The 25,698-nt window shown below is 35.5% G+C and overlaps 2 protein-coding genes across 9 annotated transcripts in view; one reads left to right on the top strand and one right to left on the bottom strand.

Moving 5' to 3' along the window:
• Positions 1 to 8,950, top strand: part of LOC109045448 (intracisternal A particle-promoted polypeptide) — a 10,139-nt gene extending 1,189 nt beyond the window's left edge. For all 4 annotated transcript variants that reach the window (XM_042717757.1, XM_042717759.1, XM_042717760.1 and 1 more), the window contains 9 exons: positions 160 to 521; positions 1,535 to 1,746; positions 3,115 to 3,334; positions 4,939 to 5,094; positions 5,182 to 5,349; positions 5,987 to 6,124; positions 6,331 to 6,453; positions 6,756 to 6,976; positions 8,169 to 8,950. In XM_042717757.1, the coding sequence (XP_042573691.1) occupies positions 197 to 521; positions 1,535 to 1,746; positions 3,115 to 3,334; positions 4,939 to 5,094; positions 5,182 to 5,349; positions 5,987 to 6,124; positions 6,331 to 6,453; positions 6,756 to 6,976; positions 8,169 to 8,393 (1,788 nt within the window). In that variant the 5' untranslated portion in view covers positions 160 to 196 and the 3' untranslated portion in view covers positions 8,394 to 8,950. The remainder of the gene's footprint in view (positions 1 to 159; positions 522 to 1,534; positions 1,747 to 3,114; positions 3,335 to 4,938; positions 5,095 to 5,181; positions 5,350 to 5,986; positions 6,125 to 6,330; positions 6,454 to 6,755; positions 6,977 to 8,168) is intronic.
• A 723-nt stretch (positions 8,951 to 9,673) lies between these two features.
• Positions 9,674 to 22,722, bottom strand: guk1a (guanylate kinase 1a). Of its 5 annotated transcripts, XM_042717762.1 has the most exons (9): positions 22,118 to 22,202; positions 17,598 to 17,695; positions 13,728 to 13,841; positions 13,621 to 13,662; positions 13,064 to 13,160; positions 12,105 to 12,243; positions 11,940 to 12,024; positions 11,785 to 11,870; positions 9,674 to 10,874 (listed from the first exon to the last, which is right to left on the bottom strand). In XM_042717762.1, exons 2-9 carry the CDS (start codon positions 17,629 to 17,631, stop codon positions 10,839 to 10,841), a joined length of 633 nt encoding a protein of 210 aa, XP_042573696.1. In that variant the 5' UTR covers positions 17,632 to 17,695; positions 22,118 to 22,202; the 3' UTR covers positions 9,674 to 10,838. The 5 variants fall into 5 exon arrangements, with proteins under 5 accessions (XP_042573696.1, XP_042573697.1, XP_042573700.1 ...); XM_042717763.1 differs by lacking the exons at positions 17,598 to 17,695; positions 22,118 to 22,202 and adding an exon at positions 22,610 to 22,722; XM_042717766.1 differs by lacking the exons at positions 17,598 to 17,695; positions 22,118 to 22,202 and adding an exon at positions 21,621 to 21,632.
• Positions 22,723 to 25,698: the final 2,976 nt, after the last annotated feature.

The following is a 25,698-nucleotide window of genomic DNA, read 5'->3' on the forward strand; positions in this document are numbered from 1 at the left end:
AACAAGAGAGATCATTTATAATATGCAGTCAAATGTAACATTTTGAATAAATCAGCTAATTTGCATTTGAATTCTGCTCGTTTGCTATCTCAAATTCAGTTCCAATTTTGTAGTAAGTGTATTTCTCGAAGTATTGAATGTTTCTGTTTCTGTGTACAGGTAAAAGAGCTTGTTGTGGTGTCCAGCTGGAATCATCATGTCCTGCGCTGGTCCGTCTCTGTCGCATCCTCAGTGCTCCGCGGCGGGAGCCGAGAGCCATCGGGGGATTCTCTCCTCAGACAGACACGCTGGGCTCCTGCTAGCGCAGATGAACAAAATGCGCCTTCAGTCTGACTTCTGTGATGTGCGACTGCTGGTCGGCGGAAGGGTGTTCGGGGTCCATAAGCTGGTGCTGGCTGCCAGCGGCCCGTACTTCGCTGCTCTGTTCTCTGGAGCCATGAGCGAAGCCCATGAGGAGGAGGTTCGCATTGTTGGAGTGGAAGCTGACGTCTTTGAAATTCTCCTAGAATTTATTTACACTGGTATGCATGTGTTTGTCCATCACTTCAGATGCCTGAAGGAAGTTATAAATCAAAAACATGCAAAAAAAAAAAAATGCTACTGGGGTATTAGGGCTGCACAATTAATAAAATTTCTAATCGCGATTACAATTATGGATGCCACAATTACGTTATTGTTCAAAGCGGCAATTAATCGTTCAATGTCCACTTATGTTATTCTGCGTGCTTAAGATGCATTTTTTTCCTTTCTGCATGTTATCATAAGAGTTTTTTCCCCATTATTTTAATTTTAGTTTTAGTATAATATTATAATACCATTCATATTTTTACTTTTTTATCATTTAAAGAAGAAACCAATCTGATGTATAGTTGACTTTTGAGGCTTAATACTACAGAAAAACACAAAAAGAGTGATTTCCGCTTGTTTATTTTCATATAAAAATACAGCATGCAGTTGCATCAAACATTGGTATAAACATCATTCAATGAAAATTGTGATAATCGTAATTAATAATCGCAATTACAGTTTCAAGCGAATAATCGACAATTATGATTTTTGTCATAATCGTGCAGCCCTATGGGGTATACAGTCCATAAATCGGTGCTGTTTGGATGCAGGACTTCTTAATTCATCAAAAACTCTAAGGCACTCAAACGTTTAGTGAAAAATATAAAGCGTTTATTCTCACATGGATTTACATTATAAAAAAAAAAAAAAACATTCTTAAAACAAGAGTATTTTACTTACCCCACTGGCAGATCATTTTACTTATTTTAAGCAAAATGCACTTAATTCATTCTCCCCCGTCCCGGAAACAAGACTTAATATCTTATGTAATTTTGCTTGTCTATGTAAATGCATCTTAATTTAAGATGTTTTTTTTTTTTTTTTTTTTTTTAGATATTTTGACTAGAAACAAGACAAAAATACTAAGATAAGCCTTTGCTGCACTGTGTATAAGAGTGTAATGTAAACTCTTCCCAGTGTATGAATGGCAGACATATTAAAAAAGCGCTTCTTCTGCTCCTGACAGGCTTTATCGACGTGACGGTGGACACGGTGCAGGAGCTGATGGTGGCTGCAGACATGCTGCAGCTGAGTGAGGTGGTGGATATATGTGGAGAGTTCCTGCGGGCTCATATGGACCCATCCAACTGTGTGGGGATCTTTCGCTTTTTGGAGCAGATCGCCTGTATGGAGCTGTTACAGTTCACTGAAGACTACATCCATGTCCACTTTCTAGAGGTGGGTTCAGTGACGCGAGTTTTCCGTTTCAGATATCCTCAGCATTGAGTTTTTGTTTCTTTTAACCCTGATTGAGGGGTATAAATGTGTCATGCCTTGATCTTTGGACATATAAGAGGTCTTTGTACCATTAAAACATCCTGTAAGTTTCTATGAGTGTGTATGTGAGTTTTTTTTGGGGTTTAAATGTGTTATGTTTTTTTCTATGTTTTTATATTTGATAATTTTTTGTTTTGTTGTAAGTTTCTTTGTTTTTGTGTGTGTCCCTTTAAATGCAAATGAGTTGGTGTTTGTTTTTGTGAGTTTGAGTAGATTTGAGTTGTTGATCTTTGGCATACCCCTATATAGAAGTTGGAGTATTTTTTGTTAAGGTTTAAAAGTCAGTCATCTGCATAATAAATGATCGTTTATGAATTACACAGACGAGGAGCACGGAGTGATAAAATAACGACAGCTGGTCTCATGGTGCCTTAGCTGCTATCACAAACATGTGATTATGAGCTTGACAAGTTCAAGTGGTCGACTACTTCACATTGCTTTCATATGCAATGTTTTAGCTCCCACATTCCTTTTACAATCATTCTGGTAGCACGTGAAGGCAGCATCCGGCATAGCTTTAGCAACATTAGCCGTCTTAAATTTAATTAATTCTCATGTATATATCACACGAGGGCTGTCCGGAAAGTATGCAGATTCCAGCCATGTAATACGAAAAATACAAATGATATGAGAAATGCAATACGATGTGCATCATGTCTCATGGAGAGATCCTCTGGCTTTTCCCCAAACTAAAATCATCTTTGAAGGGGACTGAGGCGTCATTGTCCTGCACACAGTGTTTCTTGTCTTGTATCTTCTTCGATAAATGTCTCTATTTTTCATATTACATGGCTGGATATTTTCTAGACAGCACTTGTGTTTCAGTGTTTGATGATCACAGAGAAGTTTTCAGTTTTTCACCTGACTCTTTGCTGTTTTACAAAGTGTGGATTTTTGGCAAATTGCAATTTGACCCCAAACACATCTGATGATAAACACAATTTGTACAGCTTTTCCAAAACAAACCTATGTGTTGAAACTTTGCATGCACATTCGTGACCCTAAATGAAAAAACAAAACAAAATATTTAAAAAAGAAAATAATAGTTAAACCAGTGTTTCAAGCACTTTGAGAATCAAATGCAGGTCAAACTGACCAACCCTACAGAAGGGTTAACTGCAGGTTACTCCGGGCAGGATGCACCTGTAGTAAGTATAGGAAGGAACTATTATGAGTAATGCCCACTTTTGTTCTGCAGTGATTTTTGTAGGGCTCCAAATGTTTAGCCTCCATGGTTTTGAAACCTCTGCATCCTGTGTCTGGAGTCAGGTGTGCACCTCAGAAGAGTTCTCAAGCCTGTCTAAAGATCAGCTGGTGAAGCTGCTCCGCAGCGAGGAGCTCAGGATCGAAGACGAGTATCAGGTGTTCACCGCTGCTATGGACTGGCTGCACCACGACGTGCCGCACAGGAAGAAGCATGTGGTGGAAGTCCTGGAACCGGTGCGCTTCCCGCTGCTGTCTCCTCAGAGACTCTACAAGTACATCGAGGGTGAGAGAGATGCTGTTTCACTTTAGTGCACATAATAGGAAGAAACTTTCACGTAGTCTGACAAGGTTATAATTTACAGAAATGTTACATTGAGACATTTTAAGAGGATTTAAGAGCAAAAAAATGAATAAAATATTCTTTTGTCAAATAATATAGGCATCGCAAGTTATGTTAAAATATATATTCATACACAATGGTAATTCAAAAAACTTTAACAATTAAAAAAAAAATGTGCTTGAATGATTCTGAAAACAAGTGTGAAATATGAGTCTTACATTTCTTAAGGTCTCATTTATATCATATCTTATTGTTTGACAAGATACAATAAAGGTTTTCTGTTTTTGTGTTTTGGCTCTGCTGTTTGAATTGTAGTTTTTTGGCAAACTGCGTTGATCAATAAATGATTACATTCAATATTAACAATAATCTGAAGAAATATTCTTCTGTCAAATAATATAGGCAATGCAAGTTATGTTAAACAATGAATTCTTACACAATGGTTATTCAAAATGTGTTACAAGAGAATTCATGATCATCAAAATTAATAGGGACAGAAAAAGAAAAAGAAGTTTCAAATAAAAAATAATTAAAGGGGTCATCGGATGCCCATTTTACACATTCTTTAGGGTATTAATGAAAAGTCTATAACATACTTTGGTTACAATTTTTCAATGGTTGTGTAAAACAACACTTTTTACCCTGTCAAAAACAGCTCTGTCTACAGCCACCCGTTTTATTGCATGTTCCTTTAAATGTTAATGAGCTCTGCTGACCGCGCCCCTCTCTCCCGAGACGCTCTCTGAGAGATTCATAACTTTAGCTGCATTCGTTGTAGAACTTGCTAACTAGCACTTAATTAGGAAAGGGCGATTTGCAAAGATTCATAAAAAAAAAAAAAAAGTAAGTAAAGCTGGATCACAAATTATTAGCTCGAACATAAACGCATTTAGGTAGATCAGAGGATGTCGGGAGTAAATGACGACTGCAATGTTCATTATTACATCCAACAATAAAACACCTTAATCTCTTAAGGTTTTTTAAGGTCATATAAACTGTATACAGTGTTGGGTATAATGCATTACTAAGTAACTAACTAATGTAATATAATAACATTTCCCTTGAAAAAGTATTTAATTACAGTTACTTCTGATCGCATAAATACTGTATAGACTACAAAACATTATTGTCTATAAAACAGTAGTGGATTTAACATTACTATTTAACAATCTAACATCTCATTTTAATGTAAATTTTTCTCTTTAAGTACTTTAGTCAGTTCAAGTAAAATGTATGCAATTTTATATTATTTATTTGAAAGAATTAAAAGAGCAGTTTAATGTCTATCCGTGTCTTGTCAAGTTTGATATGGGATTTAGAAAGTAATTAGTACAGTATTTTAATTACACTGTTTTTTTTAGTCTAACCTCCTCAACACTGACTTTAAGTGCATTAGCACAATCATACTGATATGTTTGCAGCTTGATGTATTCATGTAGATTTGAATGTATGTCTAGGTGGATGTAGTTTAGAGCCGGAATTATTTATATAGTTTTATGATGTTTGTTTTTTTGTGTACACATCGGTAACAAGACTTTCTCCTGCAGGTATTTCTGACTTCAGTTTGAGAGTTGCATTGCAAACCCTTCTGAGAGAGTACACTGAAGTCAACAAGTCCCCGAAAGAGAGCAAACCTTTCAGCCTTCTGCAGACGGCCAAGGCCCGGCCCCGGAGGAAAGCCCGCAAGTACCTCTATGCCATTGGTACGGGAACTCTTCTGCGAGTGTGCAGATGTGATACTCGTCTTTATCGTTTGTGCAATTCACCGTCTTTCTGCTTCTGTCTCTCAGGCGGTTACACTCGTCTGCAGGGTGGCCGATGGAGTGACAGTCGGGCTTTGAGTTGCGTCGAGCGCTTTGATTCGTTCAGTCAGTACTGGACCACGGTGTCTTCCCTGCATCAGGCCCGCAGTGGACTCGGGGTGGCCGTCCTGGAAGGCATGATATATGTAGTGGGGGGTAAGTGTGTGTGTCTTCTGTAGTGTGGCCACATATCAATATTAGGACCCATGCAAAAAAAAATAAAAAATACTTCTTGGATGCACCCCCTATAAAATATTATTTTTAAAGGCAAACATCAATATCAGTATTACTTCTAATTTATACTTAGACTTAGAGGGATATTTCCCCTAAAAATTTTAATTTGCTGTTAATTCACTCATCCATCTTTTTCGAAGAAGATTTTTAGCTGAAACCATGATCCTCGGTCATTAACTCTTTCCCTGCCAGCGTTTTTTCCCTTTTTTTTAGTTGTCAGCCACCGCCAGGATTTTTGATCGTTTTAGTTGTTTAGTTCAGAATATTTGTTGTATGCATTTCAGTTTTTTGACTCTTTTTAAGTCATGTCTGTTGTTCTAATCAAATCTTCATCCGGTGCGCAGTGGGTTTTGAACAATATTAGTGTGCACTTATCTGCACTTCAAAGTTCCACCGGAAATAGCATGCTGTCTGGTTTCCTTTGGAAAACTCATTGCAACATATTTTGATTTGGGACGCACTAAATGATGCACTACATTTACAGTGCATTTATTCACTTAGCAGATGCTTTTATCCAATTAATGAAATAATAAACATACAGCCGTCTTGTCTTGCACAGGAGAAAAGGACTCCATGATTTTCGACTGCACGGAGCGGTATGACCCAGTGACCAAGCAGTGGGCGGCAGTGGCATCTCTGAACTATCCACGCTGTGGGGTCGGACTTTGTTCCTGTCATGGAGCTCTTTACGCACTTGGTACGCAAATTTAGATGTTTTCCGGCAGGATGAGTTTAGGCACTGTCAGTCTGCATCGCTCTTCAGGGTTTTGTTCAGTCGCACTGTAACACCATGTGATTTGTCAGCATGCCTAGGTCATGTGTTTCCTGCCAGTGCATGCACTGATAAATGTACACACTGAGGGCAATAAATGTTACTTTGCATAAAAATGCTTATGGTTTCAGGTGGCTGGATTGGCTCAGAAATCGGGAAGACCATGGAACGTTATGACCCGGAAGAAAATAAATGGGAGGTTATTGGGAGCATGGCTGTTCCTCGATATTATTTTGGCTGCTGTGAGCTGCAAGGTACGCAAGTGGTAAAGGAATAGTACACCCAAAAATTAAATTTTGTTATCATTTACTCACCCTCATGTCGTTCCAAACCTGCATGTGATCTATAGAAAAGTAACTGTAATCTAATTACAAGCACCTAATTTCTGGAATCTTTTTATGTAATGAGTTAATATATAATTAGTGTAATCAAAAATACACCCCCACTGTAGCACTGTATTATACCTGCAGGGAAAATAATGTTAGCCAGTAACCAAGCCAAGTGAGTGCACTGTGGAAATATGAAATGTCTTCAGTATGTTGTGCGTCTGTTCCAGGCTTCATCTACGTGATCGGTGGCATCAGTGATGAGGGTACGGAGCTGCGCTCGGCTGAGGTTTACGACCCCATCTCTCGCCGCTGGAGCGCGCTGCCTGTCATGGTGACCCGGCGGGCGTACGTGGGTGTAGCTAGCCTCAATAACTGCATCTACGCTGTAGGAGGCTGGAATGAGGCTCTGGGATCATTGGACACAGTGGAGAAGTACTGCCTGGAGGAGGTTAGAACCCCATAAAGTCTGATCCACATAGCGCTGCAACAACTTATCAATAATGAAAATAACCGGACGAATCTGAGTATTGATTAATCTCGTCTATTCGGTCACGTTACTTCACAGAATTTGTTTCAAATTTCAAACAAACACGTAAGCATATAATTTAATGCGGCTAGTCCTGTGCATCAAACAGACAGAGCATGACTTAATACATTTTACTAAAATATTTCTTGATAGACATTAAACGACTGTACATGCAACGCGAAGAATTGTATTTTTATGAGAGCAGTAACAGTAAAGTATGGAAGCTTTTCTCTGCCATAGAATAAAAATGTTTTACATCTACAATTCTGACTTTTTATTTTTTTTTTAAGAATTGCAGGTTTATATCTTGCATTTGAAAGTCACAAAAATCGCATTTTTTTTTCTTATAATTGTGACTTTGTTAAATATCGCAATATTATGTTTATATCTCACAGTTCTGAGAAATAAACTCAGAATTGCGAGAATGCCCATAAACTCACAATTGCACGAAATAAAGTCGCAATTCTGAGAAAAAAAAACAAACAGAATTGTGAGAAATAAACTCACAATTGCGGATAAAAAGTCACAATTTTTTTAATCCAGTGGCGGAAATGGCCTTCCATAGTAAAGTGAATTAAAAGCACTTCATTGATGTAAATATGATATAGAATTACTTTGTTCAGTCAAATGTTTGTTGCGGGTAAAATGTTTGTTCCTTGGTCAAATGTGATTTTTAAATAAGTGATTTTAACTTTACTTTTAAGCAAACAGTTGTTTTTTAGTGATTTTAACTTCAGCTTTAAAATGGTAAGCAAACAGTTGTTATAGAATGTAATATATTTGACCCTTTTTTTTGCACATAATGTATAGTTTATATTGCACGTTTTTTTTAGGTCAACACTGGGCAGGATGTAGAATAACATTATTAATAATTATTATAAAAACGGATAGATTCTGATTGGTTGAGCCACGTTCGAAGTTGTTGTAAATTACTCTACATACAACAACTTTGTTGGAACCACAACTGTTTCTGAGGAACTACATTGTTTGGTGGAAGAATACTGTTTTTATTAATGTCGTTAGTTGCAGCCCTACTGACATTTCCACAAATGTAACCCTGTATGCAAATGTTCTGACTTCTGGTTTAATGCAGTACATGGCTCTGTTGTTCCAGGAGAAGTGGGTGGAGGTGGCGCCGATGGCCGTCCCGCGCGCTGGCGTAACGGTTGCAGCCGTTAATGGTTTGTTATATGCGGTGGGAGGTCGGACCTCCAGCCGGGACTTTTCAGCGCCGGTCACCGTAGACTCGGTGGAAATCTACGACCCCCATCTGGACACGTGGACGGAGATTGGTAACATGATCACCAGCCGCTGTGACGGAGGTGTAGCTGTGCTCTGATAGGACACACATTCACACCCAGCAGCACATCACTCAACCCTGAAGCTGATTTTAGTGTCTAATTTATGATCAGTGAAGATCGGTCTCATATGTTATCTTGTGCGTTTGCTGAGGCTTGTTTAGGAAGTAAGTGTCAAGGTGAGTCTTCTTATTTTTTGTTTCGAGACACTGTGAGATCATGTGCTCTTATATTTTATTAATTGCTCTTCTAACCAGCAAACAGCCAGAAGCTTCCCAGCCTGCTTCAGTAAGCCTCCGTTCATTATGTATCGATGGTCTTCATCATCTCAGTGCTGCTGATGTGAATATTAGCCAGCAACTTGCTTCTTTTGTTGAGTCGTTTCACGTTTGCCTCTCATGTTTAATGTTACATTTTGCACTTTTGTATCGTACCTGTATGTTTCTCACAATCTTAAGCTTGTGGAACACACTCTTGATTGTTGTTAAAAATATTTGAATTTAATACAAGTACTAGAATTTGTTCAGCTGAGAGCTTTAACATTTCATTAATAGAGACTATTTCCTGGAATAAAAATAAACCGTGTTTTGCCACTCCACTTTGACTTTCATATCTGACTCGATGGCAAACATTCCCAAAGGACTTCAGTTTAGGATCCTGTTTTCACTATTAACTAGTTGCATAATACTAGAATATTGGCTGTTTAATACTAATAAAGCACATATCAGTGTCTTATTCTGCATGATCATGTTTTAGATCCCTTAACCCTACTCCAGACTTACATTTAACAACTACCTTACTATCAATAAGCAGCAAATTAGGAGTTTGTTCAGGCAAAAGTTGTAGTTAATAATGAGAATTGGTTCAAACCGGATGCATTTAATAGCAGGCTATATATGAAGTTTTATATTTTTTCTGCTTTGCATTAAGTACACAGAAAATAATAGACTTTGTGTGTGTTTTGTCAGATTAGTTGCTACCTGGATTAAACATTGCAGTTTTCAGTGGGGAAACATTTTTGGCCTAAAGCTCCTGAGTCTATCTTTTTTTATTTACCTAGTGTGAATTAGATTTATGAAAGGAAATGTGGGTGAAATATAAAAATACACATTTTGGTAAACATGTATGTTGTTTGCACTAACAGCCAAAAAAAAAAAAAAAAAGAAATTAAACAAGGGTTAACTTAACATAACATCAATATCATCAAATACAATGGCCATTATATCATATCAGTTATATCATATTGTGCCTGCATTCAAAGTTTCAAACAAGATATTATAATGTATATTTCTACTGTAACTAATCAAGACAGTCACATACATCACAGTAATGGTGCAGTTTTATTACACTTGCACGGTACATCGAAACAGTTCTAGAATTAAAAAAAAAAGAAAGAAAACGGTGACATTTGGTTTAGACATTGTTTTGAGACATTATCTGCATTTCTCAGATTTCACAGACACCATAAACATTTGACAGATTTCTTTCAAGGGGATGTTTAAGATGCACCAAGGAATGACACGATGTTAAAAAATAAAAACCACACACACAAGGTACACAAGGTCGCTCCACATGCCAGAAACAGCTGGTGTCTGGTCATTTGGCTCCTGATTTGTTAAAATTGTGCCCTTTTAGGAAAACCTTTGTTCCATTTTGATAAACTTCGTGTTTCATTTGTAGGTCTGTACATCACAAGTTATTATATTACATCTTTTTCCACACTCAATGGACGATGAGTAACATACAGTACTTGAATAAATGTGACCATCAAATAATATGGATATTGAAACATTTAATATTAACATGAATAGATCAGACCTGCTGGAACAATCTACTAAAGATCAGCTGTATAAGACTAAAAGCATCATTAATGCCTCCTAAACCTACTGAGAGACTGCTGGCTGTGTTTATAAGCTGCCTTGAGTCTGAAACAAAACCTGCAGCGGCTTTGAACGCTATAAAACTTTCAAAGCTGCTAAATATATTAAAGTAAAAATTCCTTAATTACAAAGTGTAATCTGATTCGGAGTCATGTGCATGTAATGTGTATTCGGCGGAACATGATGAGACGCAACCATTTCCATCATTTAAGAATTAGGTATTAGTTAAGAAACCAAGCTTTCCTCGACGTGTACGATGTCAGACATTCAGATGCAATTATATTTGAGGGAAAGCAGGTGCACCGCGCCGCTCGTATGTGCACATAATAGCTCTGAATGATAAAATATTGCGAATGGAAAGCTGCGTTGTGTTTGGAACAGCAAAGAATGAGTTATAATAAAATATGAGCATAGAAAAAAAAAAAAAAAAAATTCAATTAGTGAACATGCTAGACAGATATATAAAATCTACAATCTCTTCAATTTTTATAAAAAAATGTAAAAAAAAAAAAAAAAAAAAAAAACATTTAAAAATAACAAGGACTTTCAGAGTGTTTCTTGGTTGAATCTTCATGTTTCTGACCTTTAACCCAGGAATTATGTGTGCTACGATTTGCTGGTGTCTCTGACCTTCTGGATTTCCTGTTTGAGGAAGAGAAACCGTGAGTGAAATATTCTCACATGAGAGAGATAGAACTAGCTGTTACGCAGATGAAGGAAGACATTAGAAGACATTAGAGGGATGTTACGGTGTAACGGTTTTGTGGTGCACTGCGAGGCGGACATCTTTTGTGATGTGCTTGATTTATAATCTGATACAATCACTTTTTTAGTGTAAATATGAAAGGAGGGTTGGGTACCGAAACCATATTGGCACCCGGTATATCTTTGTAACCAGTATGTACTATAACCAGATTTGGGTGCCACTTGAAAAAAAATTTTTTTTTTAAAGATAATTGTGAACTTTAATCTCACAATTCTGACTTCTTTTCCCTGAAAATGGTCATTTTCTTGCAATTGTCAGTTTATATCTCACATTTCTGACAATATAACACAACTGCGCGTTATAAAGTCAGGATTGCAAGATGTAAACTCGCAATTATGAGAAAAAAAAAAAAAAAACTCTGAATTGTAAAATCTATTTTTTTTATTGTTTTTATCCAGTGGTGGAAACAGGCTTCCATAACACACTTCTATTTGTAAAGTAATAAAAACAACAGCTGAAAATAGAAAGTAGTATGGGAAAATAATCAATAAATCAACTATAAGATGCATAAAGTGTTTGATAGTACTCAATAGTTTTTTCTTCTAAATATAAAATTTTTGCTCCACTGGATTTCGTTCCAAATAAATCCAAAATAAAGTTAAACAACTGGTTTTAACTGAAACATTTCTGTGTTTATCAGAGGGATGCATCTGTAGGATTTTCCCTGTCAAATGCACATTTTATGGGAGGGAGTATTTCATTTTACATCGGCGCTTCTATGGGATTGCGATCGGACTAATTAGCCATGTTTAGTAAATCTGGGCCCTAGTGACTGGAAAATCTTACCTCAAGAAGAGCATCTTTTAATTTCCCGTACGCTAGGTCAAGGTCATCATTGATAATCAGCACATCAAACAAACCTGGCTCTTTACCTGAAATATGGATATACAGTTAGATGTGAAAACAATTACTGCAGTATTTTATTCCAAATAATTACTTACTTATTTCCATGTCAACTTTGGCTGCACGCAAACGCTTTTGTAGACTTTCCTCAGATTCGGTTTTTCTATCCCTTAATCGTTTTTCCTGAAGAGATGAAGTTTTAGATTAAAACCTTGAAAAGGCGTGCAAATATAATATCTGGATTGAGACGGATGATTCCTCACCAGGGTTTCCATTGACGGAGGCTGGATGGACACATAGATGGGGTTGAGATCGGTTCTCTTGATGTTCTTCACTCCCTGCATGTCAATGTCCAAAATGCAAATCAAATTTTTGGCCTGAACAGCCTGAACAGCTGCTTTACTGTGAACGGGGCAAAAATGATGTTAGTTACAACTACATACATATTCCTGCATGCATATACAGGATTTCTCTATTCATGACAAATTTTTTTTATTATTTATTTATTTATTGTTTACTTCATAGGAATTGTAGGAAACTTGGTAAAGACATGATTCAAAAAGATTAAATGGTCCTGAAAAGAATAAAAATAAATAAATAAAATAGCCACACTTGTACTGTTTGCAGTCAAAAATGACCACACTGCAAACGAATGGGAAGCGAATTTCTTTCTCTAGTGGAAACGTTTAGTACTGCGCCCAAACAAAATCTTACTGAAAACAATTTTTTTGTCAACCTCATATTTGGAACAAAACTTGTTTAGATACAGGGCTTTGCTTTTCACACAGCTTGAGAGTAAAACGTTACATATTTCATATCAAATTTAAATGTTTTGTGCATTTTTCATATATATATTTATATACACAGTATACATTTTTTCCACTCCAGAAACAATTTTCCCAAGTGACTTCTTTAAAAAGAGACCAAAGCAAAGTCTGTGCTCCAAAGCATTAAAAATTTACGTCAGTTTAAGTTCTACGCTCAAAAAGTGGTTAACAGTTACTAAATGGATCATAACCATTCCATAAATAAAATTTAGTACAATAAATTTAAATACAAACAACTAAAATATACTACTTTCATTTCATTGATTAATGAATTGATTTCATCGATTCATTTCATTAATCACAAAAACCTTTAAGAAATCCTATTAGTGTCAAAAGGAGGATGTCAGCGATGTTCCTTCACATACGAACAAGAGTCTTAATAAGGAGGACTGTACCTTGTTCCATACATGTTCCCTGAAAATTCAGCATTTTCGATAAATTCACCCTTTGCTATGGCCGCCTGCATCACTTCCCTGGTGACGTAATGATAGTCTGAAAAAAAAAGAGGGAATTATTCAGAAGATAGGTCTCTCGTTGATAGAACTACAAAAATTATAGATTTTTTTTTATGCCTAAAATCATTAGGATATTAAGTAAAGATCATGTTCCATGAAGATATTTTGTAAATTTCCTACTGTAAATATATCTAAACTTAATTTTTGATTAGTAATATGCATTGCTAAGAACTTCATTTGAACAACTTTAAAGATGATTTTCTCAATATTTAGATTTTTTTGCTCCCTCAGATTCTAGATTTTCAAATAGTTGTATCTCAGACAAATATTGTCCTCCTAACAAACCATACATCAATGAAAAGATTATTTATTCAGCTTTCAGATGATGTATAAATCTCAATTTCGTTTTGTTTTGTGGTCCAGGGTCACATATACCTTCTTAAAAATAAAGATATTTTCAGAAAAACCGTGTTTCTGTAGCAGATCAGAAGCCTAACCTTTGCCGTTCTCCTCTCCTGGACGGGGGCTCCGCGTCGTATCTGGAAATAGAGCATTCTTGGTTATGTTGAATTTTTCAGCATTTGTACTTCAGCATGTGACTCACGGGAAACGCTGAAGCCAAACATGCCATCAAACTCCTTGAGCAGCTTCTTCAGCAGAGTGCTTTTGCCAGCTCCAGACGGTCCGCTCATCACCACAGGCCTCGGTCCAGCCATCGCTGCACCAGACACACAGAAAACCTCAAGACACGTCCAGCATAAAGACACTTTTGTTCAAGGAGCAGTCCAATCTTTATCAAACTGTTTAAATAGCACTGATCTGTTTTTGAAAGTAGTCTCTTACCTAGGCTACATTTTCTGATCAAAAATACATTCAAAACTTTAATATCGTAAAATAATGTTTTAAAATATAATTTATTCCTGTAATGCAAAACTGAATTTTCAGCTTCATTACACCACCCTTCAGTTTCACACGATCCTTCAGAAATCATTCTACTGTGCTAATTTACTGCTCAATTATTATTATTAATGGTTCTTATTATTGTCAATCTTAAAAACATTGTTTTTGCTGCTAAATAGTAAAAAAAAGATTTTTCCCAGAACTCTTTGCTGAATGGAATGTTCAAAAGAACAGCATGTATCTGAAACAGAAACAGTGTCTTTGTCACTTTTTTGATCAATTTAATGCATCTTTGCTGAATGACAGTATTAATTTTTTGCAATCTTACTTAGCCCAAACTTTTGAATGTTAAACGTCACAAAAAAAAAAAAAAAAAAAAAAAATCATGAAAACAGCAAATCTGACATTTGAAAAACTGAAATAGAAAACAGATCTTTTAATATTTAAATAATATTTCACAATATTATATTATGTTTTACTGTATTTTTGACCCCCCCCCCCCCCCCCCAAATTATGATAAAAAAATAATAATTATATTTTGAACTTATCTATTTATAAGGGTGGGCATGGATTTTTTCCCCCTAAGCATTTCTCTCAACAGGCCTGGAGCACAAGAGCTCGTTAGCTAATGAGATCAGAATACGAGGCAATCCACGGAGGACTTTTTAATGACTGTCTGTGATAGCAAAACTACAAACCCTGTACCGAGCCATTACATTCAGCTGAAACAATAAGCTTATAATAATCCAAACACAAACCAGAAAACAGGATCCATCCAAAATAACACACAAGCTCTTCACGAGAAAATCAATAGAGAGACTTCCATGTTAGTGATAATCTAGTGTCTTCAGCATGAACTGTAAACACTACTCTCCCGAGTTTATATTTAAGCATTCAAACTATATTTTTTATAATAAACTATACACTATATAAACTAAATCTGCATCACAATCCCAGCTCTGTTCTTACCTTGCTCGAGTGTTAACGTGTCACTTCGGTGTGTGTAAATGAAACTGAAAACATCTGAATGTTTGCTCACTGCAAACCGAGCCCGTCACGCCCCGCCCAGCCGTCTCTACACGCTTACTGCCATGGCATCACAACACTACAGCACACTGACTCCGCTCTGAGAAACACTTCTGCTCAGCGCTCACCAAAAACTAACTAAACACCAACACTTCTGAATTATGACATTTCCTGTTAAGCTACTCAATTATTCAAATAATTACATAATTCATTCATTCTTTGTTTTATGTTCAACTTTTACTTTCTTATCCTTTCCAATTTTAGTATTATGTTAGAATATTTAATAATGTATAGTCTTTTGCACAGTACAATGTGAGTTTTGAGAAAACCTCAAGACACGTTCAGAATAAAGCCACTTTTGTTCAAGGATGAGCCTAATATTTTTTTCCCTTTTCTTTCTTTTTTTATTCACTGACTGTTCACTTGCCTTTAAATCATGTCTGATCTTTCTCAGACTGTAGTGTTTGCTGTGTTATATGAAGAAGTACTTACAGTGAATGGAAAGTGAAGTTACAATGATATAAAATCAGTGTCATTCATTTTTTTTGTTTATATGTTCACACAGATGTTAAAGTGCCATTTTCTGATTTGTGACATTACTTTTTATGTACTGCTAAAACACTGCTGGTCCCTTTCAGAAGTTACAGTGATTCTTTCTCTTCTAAGAAAGAATGCGAAAAAAAATTCATTTTTAAATATTTTAAAATATGATTGAAATAGATTTTACACACTTTAAGCAATATCATATCGCATATGGCATTTTTTTAACAAGGTATTGCATATCACATTTTTCTTCAATCTCGCACAGCCCTACCAGACCGGTTCCAACATTCTTCAAATTATCCTCTTTTGTGTTCAACAGATACATTTTTGGGTGAACTATCCCTTTGAACACTAGCAGGTCCTTCTGTCAGCATACAGCATACAAGGTTTTTTTGTTTTTTTTTAGCATTTATTCTCCTTATCCAGTCCTATGCAAAACATGCTGGGAACTAGAAATCCACTGCTTAATTTTTTAAATTATCATATAATGATATGCATATAATTAATAACTAATAAACAACAGCATCACAATGCAGGGCATTGAATGCAATCATGCAAAGTCTTAAAATGGCATCTTTGATTTAAAATAGGCTTGCGTCTTATTCCGGTGAGTGCTGAAGTGACGTCTCAGAGCAAACACAGCTGTGACTGACACGGGCTGGGAAGTCCTTTTCAGTGTCAGAATCACAGCCACCGGTCACAAGACAGCGTTCACACACACACTGCATTCAAGCCAGCTCTTGCACTTCGTCTTTCTTGTTTCATAGCCCTAAAAATCTGCTGAAAACTACTTTCTGTGCCATTGCAATTAAACCCTCTTCACACCCTCTCCTTTAACACTCTGTGCTATTAAAACTTATAGTAAAGTATTTAGTTAAACAGGGACCAATCAGACCCTGAATGAAGAATATGCATCATCTACAGACCTCAACTGTTCAATAGATTAAAGCACACAGGCGTTGTTTTAAACCAGTATACAACCCAGCACTAATTTAAATGTTTGTTTTACTTTTGCAGTTCAAATAACCTTACGTTTCACAAATTTCACCGGGGCATCTTGATTTTTAATGGTTTAAATGTTGTGGCATTTTGACCTGGAGAGGATTCACTTTTTAACTCTTACTGCATTGGACTAAAGCGTGCTTTTTGTACTTTTTTGGGAGTTTCTCACCACTTTGTTACACTTGTGTGAAAAACGACCGGACTAAATTGCTTGTAATTTTCTCATCATGCTATATTAATCACCAAATCACGGATTCAGTCTTTTTGTCAACTTGTTTTCTTTCACTTTAGCACAGTTTTTGTTTTTTCTGGAACAGATTGTTCATAGGCCTCACTGATTGTAGCTTGCACCTGAGTTTTTGAATGAAAAAGGCCTTATCTGTGTATAATCCTGCCAATATTCACTCATAAACGGAGATGCATATGCCCAGATCACCAGATTTTCAAGACTTTCAGTACAGCACAAGGGGTAATTATTTATTCATTAATTTTTTACTAACAACATTTGGGCAGAAATCCCTCAAGTGATCAAGAATAGTAGTAAAATATAAAGAGATTTTTGTTTTTGTATGTGTCTTTTTTTTATGTTTTTTTTTTGTCTTTTTTTTTTTTTGTTAAATGAGAGAAACGCAAAACAGAAACATGTTCCACTAGTAGTTTCTAGTTGTTTGTATTGGACTGTACATCCACATGCAGCTTCCTTATTATAAACGCCACAAACACAAACTATAAATAAATCTAAAGACCTTTATTGTATTGTTATTTAAACTTGTAAGTTGCACTAGATGCTGCATATATATTACACGTGTATTACATGCATGTGATAAAAGCATAAAGCAGCAGGTTCACACTGAAACATACCGAACGTGATGAATCAAATCAGCTACAGGAGTAAAAGAGCATCAAATGAAGAATCAACGTTATAACTTCTTTACTGCATCCTCAACAAGGAAAGATGATGCGACCATCGCATGATTTAAAGCTGTAGCTCGTTTCAACTCACCTGAAAAAACCCTGGAGATACACCTCAAATACATCGAGGGGAAAGCGACCAGATACGGGGAGAGTGTCGCCTATAATCTTCCTCTCTCGCTCCGGTGAGAGGTTTTTTTGTGGTGGGAGCTTTTTGTGGCGTGTAGGGGGTGTTATGAGGGGGACGCACGCCTCGCAGATCGCGCGACGACAAACCCGCACGTGATGTTGACATCGCATATTCTTAAAGAAAAGAAACAAGTCTGTCACGTCGAACCGATTAGTGTTTTTGGTGATTAAAGGCGCCTCAGTTGAGCTGGGACGATGTGACGGTGGATAAACACGTATTTGGGTGAGAATGGAGCTAACAGCTCTAACTAGCGCGGCTAGCAACCCAGTCTAAACACTATTACTGTGTAAAAAACGATCCCCAAATATGCGATTATATACACACAAGCCCACTTATTTTTTGCACTCTACACACTTGAACTTGATTAATTAATAAATCGCTCTGTAACTGGTTTGTGCCAACATTTTGTAGTTCACGGGCTTGATAAACTGGTTCAGAGCGTTAATAGTAATAAGATCTCACTACTCTGTGATGGCATGTACATGTCTCTTTACTAAAGTATAAGGAGCGTAAATGCAGACATGCCTACCCTTTTTCCTTGGTGTGGTCTCTCATTCCACCGTCTTCTTGTGTTCTGTGTCGGACACAGCTGGGGTTTTTCCTAGGTGTCTCTGGTTAAGCTCATTAATATTGCTGAAGCGCAGGCCAGGTCTATGAATATTTAGTGTGACGTGACGTGCTGACGTCAGCGAGGCCTACTGGGCAAACGTGACGCAAACCTGTTTAATATTCATAAGAAAAGGGTTCCTAAATTGATGTACCATTTATTTTTTTTGCCAAGACATTCAACTGAACCTTTCATTTTATTGACATAGTTGCCTGCTTATCTTTTCCTCTGTCAGTCAAAAGGTTAGTTACTGATTCTTCCATGCAGGTTTTTATGGGTAGGGCTAACTAAAACTGAAACAAAAATTTGAACTATGAACTATTTTTTGTTGTTTAAAATAAATGTAAACTGAAATAAATATAAAAACCTTTTTGTTTTTGTTATTTTAGTAGTTATAATTTTTAGTTTTTATTTTGTTTATTTTATTTCAACTAGTTGGTAATTTAAAAATAAGGTGCAACTGAAATATAAATGAATAAATAACTATGTAGACATACTATTAAAAAAAAAAAAAAACACAAAAATGACAAACCAGAAACAAGATCACTAAAAACCTTAACTAAAATTTAATGAAAATGGAAAAAAGAAAAAATAACTGATTCAAAAATATTCATAGTTTCAACGGCCTCTGTATCTTACCTTGCTCGATGTGTTAGCGTTCCACTTCGGTGTGTGTAAAATGAAACGAAAAACATCGAATGTTTGCTCACCGCAAAACCGAGCCCGCCACGTCCCGCCCAGAACCGTCCTCTACACGCTTACGCCATGGCACAAACACTACACACACTATCACTCTGATAACACTTCTGCCAGCCGCTCACCAAAAAACTACTAACACAACCTTCTAATATGACCTTTCCTGTTAAGCTACTCAATTATTACAAATAATTACATAATTAATTCTTTTGTTTTTGTTCAACTTTTACTTTCTTCTTCTTTCCAGTTTTAGTATTTAGTTATATTATTTAATAATGTTAGTCCACTTTTGCACAGTAACAATGTGAGTTTTGAGAAAACCTCAAAGACACTGCAGAATGAGCCACTTTTTTTCAGGATGACAGCCTAAGTTCTTTTTTCCTTTTTTCTTCTTTTTTTATTCACTGACTGTTCACTGTTTCCTTTAAATCATGTCTGATCTTTCTCAGACTGTAGTGGTTTGCTGTGGTATATGAAGAAGTACTTACAGGATGGAAAGTTGAAGTTACAATGATATAAAATTCAGTGTCCTTCATTTTTTTTTGTTTGTATTTTCACACAGATGTTAAAGTGTCATTTTCTGAGTTGTGACATTACTTTTTGTATGTAACTGCTAAACCACTGCTGTCCCTTTCAGAGTTACACGTAGATTCTTTTTCTCTTCTAAGAAAGAATCGAAAAAAAATCATTTTGTAAATATTGTAAAACTATGATGAAATAGAAATTTTACAACCCCTTTAAGCATATACATATCGCATATGGGCATTTTTTTAACAAGGTATTGCATATCACAGTTTTCTTCAAATCTCGCAGAGCCCTACCAGAACCGTTTCCGACATTCTTCAAAATTCCTCTTTTGTGTTTCAACCGCTACATTTGTGGGTGAACTATCCCTTTGAACACTAGCAGGGTCCTTCTGTCAGCATACAATTTTTTTTTTTTTTTGTTTTTAGGCATGTCTTCTCCTTAGCCAGTCCCTATGCACACACACACTGCTGGGCGACTAGAAAATCCACTGCTTTAATTTTTTAAATTATCATATACTGATATGCATATAATTAATACACAACTTAAACCACAGCATCCCAATTGCAGGGCATTGGAATGCAATCATGCAAAGTCTTAAATGGCAATCTTTGGATTTAAAATAGGCTTGGCGTCTTATGTCCGCGAGCGCTGAAGTGACGTCTCAGAGCAAACACAGCCTGTGACTGACACGTGGCCTTGGAAGTCCTTTTCAGTGTCAGAATCAGCAGCCAACCGTCACAAACAGCGTTCACACACCCCACTGCCAGCAAGCCAGCTCTTTGCACTTCGTCTTTCTTGTTTCATAGCCCTAAGAATCTGCTGAAGAACTACTTTCTGTGCCATTGCAATTTTTTTAACACCCTCCTTGGCAACCCCCTCTCCTTTATCACTCTGTGCTAATTAAACTTATGTAAGTATTTTAGTTAAACAGGTACCAATCAAGACCCTGAATGAAGAATATGCATCATCTACAGACCTCAACGGTTCAATAGATTTAAGCCACAGGCGTTGTTTTTAAACCAGTATACAACCCAGCACGATTTAGAATGGTTTGTTTTACTTTTGCAGTTCAATAACCTTACTTTTTCACAAATTTCCAACGGGGCATCTTGCTTTTTAAAACGAGCTAAAAAGGTTTGTGGGCAGTTTTGACCTGGAGAGGATTCACTTTTGAACTCTTACTGCATTTGATCTAAAGCGTGCTTTATTGTACGTTTTTTGGGAGTTTTCGTCACCACTTTGTTTACACCTTGTATAAAAACGACCGGACTAAATTGCTTGCAATTTTCTCATCATGCTATATAAGTCACCAAAGTCACGGATTCAGTCTTTTTGTCAACTTGTTTTCTTTCACTTTAGACACGTTTTTTTGGTTTTTTTTTAAACTGCAGATTGTTCCTAGGCCATCACTGATTGTATGCTTGCAAAAACAACCTGAGATTTTGAATGAAAAAGCCTTATCTGTGGTATATCCTGCCCATATTCACTGCATAAACGGAGGATGCATCGCCCAGATCACAGAAGATGTCAAGACTTTCAGTACAGCACAAGGGGTAATTATTTATTCATTAATTTTTTACTAACAACATTTGGGCAGAAATCCCTCAAGTGATCAAGAATAGTCCAAAATACAAAGAAATTTGCATTTGCATCCGTCTCATTTTTAAATGTTAGTTTAATGTTAATTTATTTTATGTTAAATGAGAGAAACGCAAAACAGAAACATGTTCCACTAGTAGTTTCTAGTAGTTTGTATTGGACTGTACATCCACAGGCAGCTTCCTTATTATTAAAAGCCACAAATACAAACTATAAATAAATCTAAAGACCCTTTACTGTATTGTTATTTAAACTTGTAAGTTGCACTAGATGCTGCATATATAATTACACGTGTATTACATGCATATGAATAAAAGCATAAAGCAGTCAGGTTCACACTGAAACATACCGAACGTTGATGAATCAAATCAGCTACAAGTAAAGAGCAGACAATGACGAATCAACGTTATAACTATCTTTAAACTGCATCACAAAAAATGAAGATGAGGACAACGCATTATTTAAAAGCTGTAGCTCCGTTGTCCACGTGCAACCTGAAAAAACCCTGGAGAAATTTCATTTTTTACTAAGGATAAAATTATTATGGGATATAGATAAAAATAACCATTTTTTTAAAGATTATGCTTTAAAAAAAGGAAAATGCTGTAGATAATCGTTTATTTTACTAACATAGATATTATTGATAATGAATCTCCGAATATTTGACTACACTTCTCACATTTAAATAACAATGATTTTCTAAGAAAGAAACTTGATCAAAAACATTTGAATTTAATAAAATATTTGAATATATTGAACAGATATAGATGAACGGGGAGAGTGACATCATTACACCTCTGATCAACCCTTTTGAGATAAACACCCCCAGACCCATTTATTGTTTTTTATGATAATTGCACTGCTATTTACACATTTAATACCAGACATCACACTGACTCGCTCCGGTGACCGGACACACATACAGACCGATTTTCGCGTTATAACTTTACAATTTCTACAACTTCACCACTTTATTCACTCGCTCCGGTGACCGGTTTTCGCGTGAGAGCCATTACTGGCGCGTCGACGGCGTCATCAGAAGGCGACGCACGCCTCGCAGATCGCGCGACGACAAACCCGCACGTGATGTTGATATAGGTTTTTCTTGTCGAACCGATTAGTGTTTTTGGTGATTAAAGGCGCCTCAGTTGAGCTGGGACGATGTGACGGTGGATAAACACGTATTTGGGTGAGAATGGAGCTAACAGCTCTAACTAGCCGCGGCTAGCAACCCAGTCTACACTATTACTGTGTAAAACGATCCCCAAATATGCGATTATATACACACAAGCCCACTTATTTTGCACTCTACACACTTGAATTAATTAATAATCGCTCATGTAACTGGTTTGTGCCAACATTTTGTAGTTCACGGGCTTGATAAACTGGTTCAGAGCGTTAATAGTAATAAGATCTCACTACTCCGTGATGGCATGTACATGTCTCTTTACTAAATAAGGAGCGTAAATGCAGACATGCCTACCTTTTTCCTTGGTGTGGTCTCTCATTCCACCGTCTGCTTGTGTTCTGTGTCGGACACAGCTTGGGTTTTCCTAGGTGTCTCTGGTTAAGCTCATTAATATTGCTGAAGCGCAGGCCAGGTCTATGAATATTTAGTGTGACGTGCTGACGTCAGCGAGGCCTACTGGGCAAACGTGACGCAACCTGTTTAATATTCATAAGAAAAGGGTTCCTAAATTGATGTACCATTTATTTTTTTGCCAAGACATTCAACTGACCTTTCATTTTATTGACATAGTTGCCTGCTTATCTTTCCTCTGTCAGTCAAAAGGTTAGTTACTGATTCTTCCATGCAGGTTTTTATGGGTAGGGCTAACTAAAACTGAAACAAAAATTTGAACTATGAACTATTTTTTGTTGTTTAAAATAAATGTAAACTGAAATAAAATATAAAAACCTTTTTATTTCTACTAGTTGCCAAGGCAAAATTTCTCATTTTTATTTAGTTTAATTCTAGTCATTAATGTAATAAAATAAGTGAAACTGAAATATAAATGAATAAAAACTATGTAGACATACATTAAAAAAAAAAAAAACACAAAAATGACAAACCAGAACAAGATCACTAAAACATTAACTAAAATTTTAATTAAAATGGAAAAAAGAAAAATAACTGATTCAAAATATTCATAGTTTTTTTTTAATAAAATAAATATATTTTTAAAATAAATATAAATTGTTGTAATATATTTAATATAATTACTTTCTTGACAGTTAAGCAAATTTTCCACTAAAGTCTAATTACTATAATGCAAATAAATAATAATAATTATATTATTACTCTAAAAATATCCTAAATATTCTATTCTAAATATTCTAAATTCAAAAAAAAAAAAAAAATAATAATAATAATAATAATAATAATTCTCATTACAGGAATTCATAGTTTTTTTTCTTTATTTAGAACTGTCAATTAAATGCAGTATACAACCAATATTACAATTACGTAAAAATACAATTTAAATAATTTAATATTTCTCACAGTCTAATCTTTGATAATATAATATTTTTCAACATTGTAGTACCGTGAATGAGATTAATGATGAAATTAATGATGAAACCCCCCCCCAGGATTTTACTGAATTTCAAAGTCAAAGAAATTCAGCATAGGTGATGCATTCTGGGAAATATAAGGCCTATAAACCTTTGAACATTTAAAGTTTTTTTTTTTTACTTTTAAATAGAAAACGTAATGCAAATAAATATAATTCTCATTACAGGAATGCATAGTGCATTTAATACTGCATTTAAAGTACTTTAATTAAAACTGACATAAATGCAGTATACAACAAATATTCCAATAATGTGAAAATACAGGTTAGATAATTTAATATTTATAATGCTCTAATCTTTGATAATATAATATTAATTGTCAACATTATAGTACATATTATACCGAGAATGAGATTTCTGTGCTTTACAGTGATAAAAAGTGCAGAAAAATGCAAACAAAAGCTAAAAGCAGAAAATGACTTGGTACTGAATGACTGGGTGTTGAATATAAAACAGTGCCACTTACCAAGACTGAACAATACACCTCGAGTACACAAGATCTGACAATATTGTTAATAAATACTTGAATGAGTGTGTCTATTATTATATCCAGAGGCCACAAGAGAAATGCAAAAACTTTTGAAATGCACATTGATGTTATACAAAATAAAATCACTTCAGTTTGAGAAACAGCACTAGTTTGTAACTAGCTCTTCTAGTATCATATGATACTTTCATTTCTAAAAAGAATCTAATAGATGTAACGCAGGTATATTATGGATTCTGGTGTTTTTCATCATCAGCGCTGGACCGAGAGGAAAAGAAGCCAGTTTTCACGGTACATAGACATTAAGAATACTAATCTGAATATGAGAATGTGCCATGGTTTTAATATCTCAGCAATATTACAAGCACTAAACCACTAATCGTGTATTTAGTGATTTGTTGTCAGCACCATAAAAGCTGATAAGACCGCAAGAAGCCAGTAAGACGCCTGAGGAAGCCCTCAGACCTCATGAAGAAGATAAAAGGTTAACATATATGTGTAAAAGCAAGAATATATTTAATATCACGACTACAAAAAAGGACACCACTGACAAAGACCACAGTATCTCAGTCGAGTACTGATATTAATTACAGATCTGACAGAAAGAAGAAGAGTAAAAAGGAAAAGACAAGCAAGAAGGAGAAAAAGAAGAAGCACAGAAGCAGAAGTGACTGTTCAGAGTCAGACTCTGAAAGCGTTAGTAAAAGGTCTTGTCTATAGTTTATCCTCGAGTCAGTAAACTATACCTTTATTACCTTTGATTGTAGGTTGTTTCTAAATTGTGAACCTATAGAATTAGTTTTTTTTTCTCTGAGGTGTAACACAGCTGGTTCACAAGAGGGCGATGTAACACTATTTGATTGGTTTTAGGTCATCATCTTTTCATTTAGAGTTTCCTCTTTCCTGTAAAAGAGTGTTTTTATAAGCAGTGGTAGAACTATATTTGGTTTGAAGGAAATTATCACAATGTGGCTTTATTCAAAAATGTAACAAGCTGTTTTCTGAAGTATTATTTATTTATTTATACCCCAAAGCAATTTGCAAAAAATACTAGTATATGTTACAATTTTAGTTGCAATCTTAGTAATGTATTAGATTTTAGGTGATGTATTCTGACTACTTTTTGATTATTTCTAGACTTTTTACCGAAGTCATTTTATCACATTGATTTAAATAAAATTTAAATCAATTTAAATAATTGATTTGCATTTAAAAAAAGAAGAAGAAAAAAAAAACAAAGAGAAAGAAAATATATTCAGTTCTGTATCAACATCATACCGTTGCATGATGCCAGTGTGTTACTAGGCTGGGGTTAATGGAAGAATTCCAGGCAGTTTATGAGTTGATAATGAGTTCTTGTAATATTTAAACAATCAAAATAAAACACGTGAATGCTAAAAAAAAATAAGTTTTATTTGCTTACATGCATCATGTCAGTGTGAAAATCAGAGAACAGTGAACGTGAATGTGTTGTTAAAATATTGAAGTATTAAATTAATCTTAGGGGGACT

This window comes from Cyprinus carpio, chromosome B2 (assembly GCF_018340385.1).
Source record: "Cyprinus carpio isolate SPL01 chromosome B2, ASM1834038v1, whole genome shotgun sequence".
NCBI classification, from domain to species: Eukaryota; Metazoa; Chordata; class Actinopteri; order Cypriniformes; family Cyprinidae; genus Cyprinus; species Cyprinus carpio.